Source organism: Oncorhynchus kisutch, linkage group LG26 (assembly GCF_002021735.2).
Source record: "Oncorhynchus kisutch isolate 150728-3 linkage group LG26, Okis_V2, whole genome shotgun sequence".
Lineage (NCBI taxonomy): Eukaryota > Metazoa > Chordata > Actinopteri > Salmoniformes > Salmonidae > Oncorhynchus > Oncorhynchus kisutch.
Genome location: NC_034199.2, coordinates 5308564 through 5321544, shown reverse-complemented (window position 1 = coordinate 5321544; position 12981 = coordinate 5308564). Strand labels below are relative to the sequence as shown.

The 12981-nt window shown below is 40.7% G+C and overlaps 1 protein-coding gene across 7 annotated transcripts in view; it reads left to right on the top strand.

The window, feature by feature from the left end:
- Positions 1–12981, top strand: part of LOC109871420 (collagen alpha-1(XVIII) chain) — a 186877-nt gene that overhangs the window by 98098 nt on the left and 75798 nt on the right. For all 7 annotated transcript variants that reach the window (XM_031806146.1, XM_020462302.2, XM_020462301.2 and 4 more), the window contains one exon: positions 10182–10723. In XM_031806146.1, coding sequence (XP_031662006.1) covers positions 10182–10723 — 542 coding nt within the window. The remainder of the gene's footprint in view (positions 1–10181; positions 10724–12981) is intronic.

The following is a 12981-nucleotide window of genomic DNA, read 5'->3' as shown; positions in this document are numbered from 1 at the left end:
TTCTGCCTGATTGGCATATATCAAGTCTTGTTAAACTGTCAGTGGATGACAAAAGCTTTTCTGGGGGTTGAATGGAGATCCAAGTTAAAATGCTAATATTATAGGGCTGGGCAGTATACCGGTATTGATGCATGGACCGGTTTAGTTTTTTTCTTTACCTCCTATTTCAATGTTTTGATTTGTTAAATGTGATACGGCACTCCATTTTTATACTTTACTCCACTACTTGAGTCTTCTCTCTCCGTCTCTCTCACCAAACTCCCCCTGTCACTCAAGGAGTGCAGTTGTTGTTGCTCGGCCACAAGATCGTTTGCCGACCATTCACTCTTCAGTTTGCATGGTCATTGCAGCAGATGCAACAATATGTTGATGACAACGATGCTGCTTTCCACTTTGCTTCTGAATATAAAATTGCAACTGTTATATAATTCCACTTAGTTTGTGTGCAATATGTTACCATCTATAAACAGCTAATTGTCTTTTCATAGCAAATTGTGGCTAAAATAAATCATTAGTCACTAATCACTAGTTAGCTAGCTAACTAGCTAGCTAATAAATGTACTGAGTCAGATAAACGTAGCTAGCTAATGCAGCCTAATACCTGTGCTGGTGTAAGCTTAAATCAGCATGTTTGTGCAACAGCATCTTCTAAATCAGAGAGGAATAGATGCTGCTTAGTGACATGAAGTAAGATACAACATTTAATGTAGCCAAAGATGATAGGATCCGATTCCCCTGGGAAACATTGACCAACACTTTGGTTCCTACCCTGTGACAATAACGCCTCCATAGAGATCCTACTAGAATTCAAATTCCTAATTCTAAGAATGCCTCCTTGGCTTTTTAATTTGGTGTCATGTCAAACAACACTGTATTCTAAGTGCCCACTATTCCATTCTGAATAATCATTATATTTCCATGATTCCAACAGTTCACCTAAGTGTTTTGACCTAGCCTAGGCAGCCGATAGTGGCAGCTAGATCATCTAGGATTTATGTGCATTCCCGGTAATACACTCGTGTCGCCCGTGGACCGGCTCATACATAAAGCATCCTCCATTCAGGGGATAATTTTTCTCATTAATTAATTGTATTGGCGAGCCAGCAGATTTTCCACCACCATTTTGGGATTTTCAGACAACTTAGGATGTTGCACACCGCATTCAGCCAAGGGTGTGCAACGTCCTAAGTGGTGTGAAAACACCAAAATGGACGTGGAAAATTGTGTTAAAGCTAATTAAAGAGGAAAATTATGCCCTTTAAGCCTGAATGGAGGATACTTAATATACGAGCCAGTTCACAAGTGACACGACTGTATTACTGGGAATGCGCATCAACCTTAGATGATAGTGCAGATCTAGAGGCCACTAATTGGCTGCCTAGGCTAGTTTTGATCTATATCGCAATTGCAATATTTTGTTAAAAATAAGTCCTAGATTTCTTTACCCATATCGCGCAATATGTTACCATCTATAAACAGCTAATTGTCTTTTCATAGCAAATTGTGGCTATGTGGCAGTGTGTAAATTGGCTCAAATTATATAAACTTTTGTTTTGAAGTTTCTTTGAACAGAATAAAGCAACCTGAATTGAGAAATCCCCATTTAAAATCACGTAGAATGTATGTGTTGCCACTCTAGGGTCATGCACAACTCAGAGAGCATATGTAAAACTTTTATTATTAAAAAAACATAAAAGACCACCAAAGACCATCAAAAATGTGAAACATATCGCCCAACCCCTGCACACAGACCAATTTGTTTTCATCATTTCAAATGACTCACTGCCTTTTAGACGACACAATACAGGTGCATTCACCGACATCAGCAAAGGCATTCCTTTAGCTTTACGTTTGAAGGGGAAAGCCTTACAATCATAAATCATAAAGCCGGTAATTCAATTGGCTTCCGTTTCTCGTTGTGTTGCAAGACCCTTTGCCGTTGTTTTTGACGAGTGATTGATTCTACATTGTTTAATAGGCACGTCAACATCTCCCAGCTTATGTCAGTATGCTGAGCAACATAGGTCATTTTAGGGACTATGGAAAGAACCACACTGTGGATGCTTGTCACTCAGCAGCACACATTGCCATGAACTGTCAGATATGTGCCTAAGATATCAACTGAGTCTCCCTTGATATTGTTTATGGCCATGCCTGTGGGTGAAACTAGATCTGGTCGGCATAATAGGTGAACTGTTCCATAATGAGGGGGCTTGTGTTTGGGAAACTCAGAATGCTGTAGGAGCACACAGTTCCAGGAAAATTAGGACTCATGTCGTAGAATTGGCAAGGCACATCGAAAGATCAGATGACCGTATCATAGGAGAATGAGGTAAGGGCATTAAGAAGGTGGAGAGGAGGCAAACTTTCCCTCCAGATGGAACGTTATGATTGCAGACTGAGGGACAAGGCTCTGTTTGTCTATTGTCACAAGACACAGATGTTTGTCTTTTTGTTTTATCCCAAAAACCCTGAGACACCCCCACGTGTCAGCCAAAGTGCAACACCCCTGCAGACGTTTAGGGGTTAAGTGGTGCCTTGCACAAGCGCAGGAAATTATGACTAGGACCTTGATGTCAGCAACCCTCTAGTTGCCGGCCCACTCCCCACCAGACTTTTTACCATTGAGAACTGGCAGAGAGAGTTAGGGGGGTTCCTGTGTCTACCTGCAAGCGCAGGCCTGCCCGTCCATCTGTGGCCCCTCGAGCTGTCATTCTCACAATGTCCTGACTAACATCTTGTAAATGACGATTTATTGTTTTCTGTTCAACAGTCATGAACCCACAACTCCCTCTGGTGATTTGAGTGGGGCCCTCACTTGCAGCAACAAATCCCTAGTCCTGTTTAGTCTGCTTAATTCGGTCATATGTGACAGACCGGCTCGATTTGGTCTTATGTGGCAAAATTTGAAATTGTGTATTTTACATTGGATGAAAGTAGAGACCCAGAGCTAGAAAATGGTACGTCCTACACTTCAGTTGAGGAACAATAGGAAAGTAATTCCACATTGAAAGTTGATAAACGTGTCACCTCACTTTTGAGAAATTGGCCTTTGAATGTTTTGGTACACCTACTGAGAGCTCTTCTTTGTCTACACCCATTCAGCATTGTTTACACCCTCTTAAGCTTTAGCCCCACCCATCTCTTTAAGGGTTGATGCGGATCAAGCGTTCTGTCCTAACAACAGCAGTCAAGCACCCAATCTAACTGGCTAACGTTGGCTAGCTTGCTAAGAGAATAGCTCACTGACTATTTTCCTCTGCCCTAGCAGAGCTGGTTAGGTTGTTTTTATGTTATCCAGAACATTGTTGACTGCAACTGTGCTGCTGGCAACAATTTACGTTTTTTTGCCAACATTTACTGGCACCGGCCCTATTCAATGGGTGTTGAGCATTCGTAGATGTGTCCGTTATTCTGCGCTCTGGCTATCTAATCCGATTTCTGATTTCTCTTTCGTTTGAGTGTGCCAGAGTGCAGAATAATGAATTTACCAGCTACATCTATCAACAGTTGTCACAGTGACATCATTAATATTCTATTGAAATGGTTACTTGCATAGTGGAGTATTTTATTAAGACATGTACAGAGGGGCAAAAAAGTATTTAGTCAGCCACCAATTGTGTAAGTCTTCACACTTAAAAATATGAGAGGCCTGTAATTTTCATCATAGGTACATTACAACTATGACAGACATAATTAGAAAAAAAAATCCAGAAAATCACATTGTAGGATTTTTTATGAATTTATTTGCAAATTATGGTGGAAAATAAGTATTTGGTCACCTACAAACAAGCAAGATCTCTGGCTCTCACAGACGTGTAACTTCTTCTTTAAGAAGCTCCTCTGTCCTCCACTCGTTACCTGTATTAATGGCACCTGTTTGAACTTGTTATCAGTATAAAAGACACCTGTCCACAACCTCAAACAGTCACACTCCAAACTCCACTATGGCCAAGACCAAAGAGCTCTCAAAGGACACCAGAAACAAAATTGTAGACCTGCACCAGGCTGGGAAGACTGAATCGGCAATAGGTAAGCAGCTTGGTTTGAAGAAATCAACCGTGGGAGCAATTATTAGGAAATGGAAGACATACAAGACCACTGATAATCTCCCTCGATCTGGGGCTCCACGCAAGATCTCACCCCGTGGGGTCAAAATGATCACAAGAACGGTGAGCAAAAATCCCAGAACCACACGGGGGGACCTAGTGATTGACCTGCAGAGAGCTGGGACCAAAGTAACAAAGCCTACCATCAGTAACACACTACGCCGCCAGGGACTCAAATCCTGCAGTGCCAGACGTGTCCCCCTGCTTAAGCCAGTACATGTCCTGGGCCGTCTAAAGTTTGCTAGAGAGAATTTGGATGATCCAGAAGAAGATTGGGAGAATGTCATATGGTCAGATGAAACCTAATTGGAACTTTTTGGTAAAAACTTTAGAGTGTACTGCTAGCTAGCTAACAGTACACTTTAATTTGAAATGAAAATGACTTTCTAACAAAATTAGAAACGTGTAATGTCTTAAAATGTTGCTAGCTAGACTTTCTTACCCATTATACATGGATGGCTGCTTCTCCCTCTGTCATAGATGCCATGGTTGCCCTTAGTTTGAAGATGTAATCCGGAGACAGGTGTTTTCTCCATCTCCTTAGCTGTCATACTCAAAGTCCACTGATTACAAAATTCGATCCAACAGAAAGTGGAGAGCAACACTTATGCAGTTCTACTACGCAATATATATATATTTTTTTGGGACTCGTTAGACAGGATTACCTACACGTACTAACCAACTCAAATAGACAGAAGCGCGCTACATGGCAGACCGTTCTGAACTCATCTCTCGGCATGTCCAGCCCACTCATCTCAGCCAATCATGACTTGCGGGAAGGATGCTCTTTTTCTGTTGCTAAACCAACTAGGCTCATGATTTAACTATTGCATTCCTATTTACAGATGGCATACAAGATGACAGTTCACATGTTCTAGAAGGCGTTTCTGCCTCTCCTGTAAAGTAGTGACGTGTGACGTGCCTAGTTTCACATATACAGTATTATGCATGTTGAACTTTCAAATCCAACATTATAGTGTTGGTATGCGCACATTAGTGTCTAGCTGTGTTGGAAAACAGAACATGACCCACTTGAGAGTTGTTTGGCTTTTTCTTCAGTTCTGTCAAATGATGTTCTAATCTCTCTCACACTGATAGATTGGCAATGCAATAAGCGAGACACAGGAAGGGCCCCCTGTTATTTCCTTTTTTAAATTAAGTTTATAGGAGTGCTCTTCCGTAGCTTTGGCATTGGGTTAAGTAGATTACCTCATATATTTTACCTTTCAACCTAACCACCTGCAGGCCCTAATAGCCTACACTTCTCATAGATCCCCAGGATGTAAGGGATTTCCTCCTCTTCTTCCGAAGAAGAGAGGCGAAAAGGATCAGAGGACCAATATGCGGCGTGGTAAGTGTCCATGGTTCTTTTAATACGAAAATGGACACATGAACAACTGAATACAAAAACAATAACCGTGGAATGAACGAAACCCAAAACAGTACCGTGTGGTGAAAAACACAGACACAAACACCCACAAACACACAGTGAAACCCAGGCTACCTAAGTATGATTCTCAATCAGAGACAACTAATGACACCTGCCTCTGATTGAGAACCATACTAGGCCGAAACATAGAAATACCCAAATCATAGAAAAACAAACATAGACTGCACACCCCAACTCACGCCCTGACCATACTAAATAATGTCAAAACAAAGGAAATAAAGGTCAGAACGTGACACACAGGAGGACTTTGAACCTTGTGTAATGACTCATAGAACTTGTTTATCTGTCATGAAGGTTCTCAAAGAATGTTTTGTAAAGGAGGAAAAACATATCAGCTGATGCTCAAAGATGATCAAACAAACTTGTAGAGGGTTTGTAGAAAAAAACATTTGTTTTGCATTACTTCCCATTTGAAGTGTCTTCTTTATCCTTGACTGATAAGATTTTTATCTCCCATAAATTCAATATTTATAAAGATGTATTGATTTATATTTTGAATTAGAATTATGATGAAATAGGACAATTTGTGCCAGGTTATTTGCTTATCACCGTGCGATAGAGGTGCATTTTCTCACTACAAATCACAAGATGCGGATTTGAGGTCGAGAGGACACACACGTCTTTGTGTTCTCTGTTTCTTTCCAAAACTTCCCCCATTATTATACACTGATCCCATACCATTCACCCGGGGTGACGGAAGAGGGAGCACAGATATTTGGGGAACACAGCTGTAGGTTTCCTGTTGCACTGTTGCACTGACATGATGGCATTTAACAGATGTCACCGAATTAAAGGGGAACTGTTGTGTGTGTGCTGAAAGTTGTTCAGGAATTATTTTAAATAAATTCCATAAAATGAATGAATTCACTGATTCCATTCAGTCAAATTCATGAATTGATGGAATTTAAGAAATGTATCATTTTTTGTATTTTTTTTATGGAATGAATTTCTTATGCAGAGTATGCAGTGCATGATCATCTTCTTCTACTTACAAAACTACAGCCTGAAAAACTTAGACTTACAGTACCAGTCAAAAGTTTTGTCGCACCTACTCATTCAAGGGTTTTTCTTTATTTTACTATTTTCTACATTGTAGAATAATAGTGAAGACATAACTATGAAATAACACATATGGAATCATGTAGTAACCCAAAAAGTGTTAAACAAGTCAAAATATATTTTAGATTTGAGATTCTTCAAAGTAGCCACTGTTGCCTTGATGACAGCTTTGCACACTTTTGGCATTATCTCAACCAGCTTCATTAGGTATTTACCTGGAATGCATTTCAATTAACAGGTGTGCCTTGTTAAAAGTCCATTTGTGGAATTTATTTCCTCCTTAATGCGTTTGAGCCAATCAGTTGTGTTGTGACAAGGTAGGGAGGTATACAGAAGATATCCCTATTTGGTAAAAGACCAAGTCCATATTATTGCAAGAACACTTCAAATACGCAAAGAAAAATGACAGTCCATCATTACTTTAAGACGTGTACCTTTGATGTATTCACTATTATTCTACAATGTAGAAAATAGTAAAAATAAAGAAAAACCCTTGAATGAGTAGGTGTGTCCACACTTTTGACTGGTACTGTGTGTTTCTTTGTGATAATCTTGTGATGATAATTATGTGTTGTGATGAGTGTCATAAGCATTCGGTTTACATGTACATCTACAGTATACCCCTAGAACAAGAATCTGGGTGATAATATCTCAATGGTCTTAGGAAGTGTTTTCAGTATTTAGTGCATCTGATCTAACTGAAGCATACAGTGTTAATGAACTCTGTTTCCAATTGAGGTACAATCAAGGATGACCATCCTCCCTTTTTTAGATTAACTTTTTTTCCAAAACATGATTGCGTGAGAAGTGATTCAAATTTCGAAACACAAAGGAAAAAGCAGCCGGAGGCACTTGTTAGAAAAAGCTTACAACGTCTATTCAATCAGACTTCCCGTTTTCTGTTCAGCTGTGTCGAATTTTGTTAACGATCTTGTAAGATCCTAGTCACTTCAAATGTATACAGACAACGAAAAAGGTCCACAGACACTGGTCGTACACTTTGTGCCTTGTAATATTGCATACAGTCAGTCATATCCCCCTTGGATCTATTTGAAATGCTGTCGTTTGAAATCAAAAGAAGTATGGGGTCACTTAAAGTAATGATTCACCCATTTTGAATGCTATGTTGTTTTGCGCATCTCTCAGCGATGTTCTGTCGATTACCTGGGTCATTTCATGATTTCATCTGTATCTGAGCTATTCCCGTTCAAGCATACATACATTTGGCTGGTATGACATAGCATTTAAGACTCCCAAGTGGTGCAGCGGTCTAAGGCACTGCTTTTTGGTGCTAGAGGCATCACTACAGACCCTGGTTCGATCCCGGGCTGTATCACAACCGGCTGTGATCGGGTGTCCCATAGGGCGGCGCACAATTGGCCCAGTGTCTACCGGGTTATTAGGGGAGGGTTTGGCCGAGTGGTGCAGCGGTCTAAGGCACTGCTTTTTGGTGCTAGAGGCATCACTACAGACCCTGATTCGATCCCGGGCTGTATCACAACCGGTTGTGATCAGGTGTCCCATAGGGAAGTGCACAATTGGCCCAGTGTCTACCGGGTTATTAATTGTGCGCCGGGGTAGGCCGTCTTTGTAAAATAAGAATGTGTTCTTAACTGACTTGCCTAGTTAAATAATATAAAGCCTCTCTCACTACACTGGAAGTTAACAGGAATTTGACTTTTATATCGCGAAAATGTCTATCATACATGTCAGACTTCAATACTGGCTGATGTCATAGCATGGGAAGTTGTCTTCTCTCGAATGAGCCATTGATCATGCTTTTGCGATATTCCAACCTCAAGGAATTTGTAATTTAACAGAGGGACTAACACATTTCTCCTATATTGATGGAGCAGTTTGTTTGGCGATTTTACAGCTAAATAGCTATTACACATGCTGATATTGACTTTAGTATTATTGTAGCTTCGTCCAGCCAGCCCATAGAGAGAGCATTGCATTGTGGGCTTCGCAGTCGACTTGAGCTGCAACAACCTATAAGGACAAAATGAAACATTTGCTCACTAAAATATTTTTCTCACATATTAGTGTTATGTAACACTGGGAATTATAGGAATAAGCGGCACCACACCCTAATAACATTTTTATTCATTAAATATGCACATACTGTGTTTGCATGTAACACAAATAATTTTTTCTGGACATTGTATGAAGTCAGCCTACATTTTTTTGTTTCATTTTGTTAAGACACTCTGGACTTACACACAGCAGATTGTGGATAAATATTTATTTCATAATATCTGTAAATACTTTTGAGGAAAATGTCCTCTAGAATTTTTTTTTTTAAGTCTGAATAATTTTTCAAGATAACCACACAAATTGTGATGAATGCAGATGCTTCTGAGAGGCTGAGAAAAATGTGTTGGCATTCAGGAAGAGTCTGACTTTTGGGAAAAGTACACTGAAATTAGACTACCAAATGCCAAACAACTATTTAGACCCAATCACCATCTCTTCAAAGTCAGTTACTACATATATTCCGGTTTGTAACATTATCTATGAAAATGACTTTTATATTATGTGATTCAATGAAGTGAGCTTTGAAATTATGGATGGATGTCTATTTAAAAGTGGTTACAATTCATGACATTTTGATAATGCTAGTATAATAAACTAACAAAAAATGTTTATTTTAAATGTTCAAAATTGATAAGGAGCTGCAAAAATGACATTTTTGCGAGTGGTGCCTGTCCTTAACTGACCCCATGTTAAAACCAATCTTAGACTGGTTAGCTTGGAGTTCCCCTTATCCAATGTCAGTGAGGGAAGAATGTCATGTCAGCATGCATTCACAAGGGGCTTTGGGCTAAAATAACTCCATCTGTTGAAGGGATCTAGATTCTTGTAGGTCCCAGGAGAAGTGTTCTCCCCATGCTTTTGGGGGGATGTCATAGTTGCTATTAGTTTTTATAACCCACTCCATTATTTGAAGGCAGACAATAGGAGTTGGCTTGTTTGAATTGGGTCCTTTGAGAAATGCTCACATATAGGGTTGGCTTTCAAAAGTTAAGAGCAAAAGGTCATTGTTTACTGTAGTTTTGCAAAGTATTTTAGCACAGTGGTTTGTTTGGCTGTGTGTCAGTTGCAATTAACTTCAGCCATATAATGTATTTGTTTGTAATGTTTCCCTGATATCTAATTACCATTATCGTGTGGAGTTGATTCACACGTAGATATGCAATGTTCAATTTATCTTGAAGTTGTGATATATGTTTTACAAGTCTAAGGAAGTTTCCCATGTCAGGTCATATTTCTCTTAAATATTAGACCAGGAATCATTGAAATATCATTACGTTAATGCAGATCTTCAAGTGACTCTGGACACTGGGTTCGTTAACATTGCTGCCCCCCTTCCCTCCCCCAAAAAACTCACTAAACACTACAAAGAAAGTGTTGGCGGTCTGCTTTTACCTCGCAGACCAAAACCCACTGTGTCAAACCCCAACACACTAATAGAGCACGCTAACCCAATCTCGCCATGCAGCCCACCCCGTCATCGGCGTTTCCTGTGTGCTGTGTACTAACTTCCTGTTTCTCTACTGTAGATGAGATCGGTGTCTCCCTCCTGCAACTGATCGGGGACCCTCCCCCAGACGAGATCACCAAGATCTATGGTCCCGACAACAGCCCCGGCTACGTCTTCGGTCCCGACGCCAACACGGGCCAGTTGGCACGTGCCCATCTTCCCAGCCCCTTCTACCGGGACTTCTCCCTCCTCTTCAACCTGAAGCCCCAGTCCACCAAGGGCGGAGTCATCTTTTCGGTCACAGACGCCTCGCAGAAGATCATGTATGTGGGCGTCAAGCTGTCGCCGGTCAAAGCGAACAAGCAGAATGTAATCTTCTACTACACGGAGCCCGATTCGCAGGTGTCGTACGTGGCGGCCACCTTCCCCGTGCACAACTTGGCCGACCAGTGGAACCGCTTCTCCATCTCCGTGCTGGACGACAAGGTCACCTTCTACATCAACTGCGACGACCAACCCCAGGTGGTACGCTTCGAGAGGTCCCCGGATGAGATGGCGCTGGAGGCCGGAGCCGGGGTGTTCGTGGGCCAAGCCGGAGGGGCCGATCCCGATAAGTTCCTGGTATGTATCATGCTATGACTGGACTTTTTAATATCAGAGTCGGGGTCCGTTGTGTTTCAACTTGGTCAATGCGAAAATGTGTCATTTGTAATTTCCTGGATTGAAGGACTTGAAAGGCAATTCTACCCCAAACTCTCTTATATTTTACTCAGGGCCCTATCCTGAATAGCCTATGGCATAATAATAGCATAAGAGTAGGATATGTAGTCCGCAATTCTGGCTTAAACTTGAGCAGAAATCAGAACGTCCTATGCAGTCCAAGATGAATTCATAGTTTTGACTTATGTGCACTTATATCAAGCCCTACTATCCTTAAAACATTTTCTACTTGAGAAATATATCGGTGTCAGGGGTAAGTGGAATCGGAAATCAGACCAGTCAGTGTTGCCCTCCTAGTCAGGCTGATTCAGACACGTGAAACCGAAACCGTTGTGTTTGGCAACCCCTTTATGATTTGATTGCCTTTAATTGGCCTGCTTTAAATCAAAACATAAAAGTGGTCTGACCCCGACCATCCCCTGTCTCCTCCGGGGAAACACAGAAGTATAATTGGTGGACTTCATGGTGGGGGATCAATTAGCTCCAGTTGGCCCTCCCCTCCATCCCCCTGCGTAAGTGCTGCAGCTGACCCCTAGTCGCTCTGCAGCACCCAGCACACAAATACAGGTCTCCCTGTAAGCAGAGGGCACAAGCAGACAGGTGCTTCTGTGACCAGGACAATCGGCCTTATGTTCCGAGCACAAGATGGTGCCTATTGACGGTGCCCTTTGTTTAGTTTTTGCTGACATCATCTGAATTTGTTGTATCTCCTCATTCAGTAGATTGTAGGGTAATATGTAAGCATATGAATCACATAGTGGTCACTAATATGCAGTTTAAAAGTGTGTAAATAAGTAGCTAGTTAGGTCTTTGTGTGCTATAAGCTATTCATCAAGCCTTTATCCACTGTTTAATTTTCTACTTGTGTGAATAAGGAAACAATGAATATGCTACTTATATTGCAAATCGGTGGCTTAATGTCATTCCTATACTGAAGTGTTACCAGTTGTACATTCAAATCTGTAAAGACTAAGACTTAACATTCTTAGAATGAACCCTGTTTGAAATTAATTAATGAAATTTAGTACATTTTATTTCAGAATATTGGCTTGCGCTGAGACAATGTTGCTAGGATAAAGCAAAAGTTGATCCCGCTTAAATTGATCCCGCTCCAATAATAAGATTCAAGTCAGTATCGTAAGCTAGTGTTTCCCAACTCCAGTCCTTGAGTACCCCATACATTACACATTTTTATTGTAGCCCTGGACAGGCACACCTTATTCGCAAAAATATGTGCTGTTGGGAGTACTCAACATGGTAAGCCATGCAATCATATGATGTCAGAATGAGAACAAAAATGACAAATAACGCAACATTGAATCTTTTTTATTGCTTGACTAACTTACATATTTCTGCAATGATTCATTAGTTCCCAGACAGCATTGTAATTATTGTTTTACTTTCTGTCTATACATTTACACATGGTAAACCCTGTCTGACTAAACCAAGATAATTGGATGATTTAAAACATGGTCATAGGAAGCAATGATATCTTTATTCCAATAAAGCATTAACGGGCAACTCGAGGGAGTCTTTTTGTGCGTATTAACCCTGAGGTAGACATATTGACGGACGTGGGTTCGTTTTATGTCCATGGCATATCCTTTAAAATATGTGAATGTGTGTAGTTCTACCCACTGTTGACTGATTTTGCTGGGCATTTTCTGGGCATGTCTTCAAGCAAAGTACACCTCAGGGCCTCGGAATGCTCAGAGCAGAATCCCAAATAGCTCTCATTTGGGTTCAAGACAGCTCAGTCGGTCTGTCCTATCTTGACAAGACCAAATGAGGGGATTTAGACAAAAGGGTTTGGCCAAATGTCAGAGCATTGCCTCTTTTGTTCTCCAAGCTGTGTGGAAGGGAGGTTTTCATCTTTTTAAAGACAGTTCTTAGAGACAGCTGAGGCAAACAATGGTTGTTTACATAGAAGCACATAGGGTGCCTACAGCTTACTGAAAAAAAGTCCTCATAAAATCAACGAAATAAATATATTTGATAGCTATTTAGGGACATTGAAGGCTTGTGAACACATTTGTGGACATTCATCGAAAGAGAAGCTCTTCATAACTAGAGCTTTTATCCGTTTAAAACATGTTAAAAGCAAATTCCCCTGAATCACATGATTGGCTTTTTGATTGACTTGATAAGATGCTATTAAT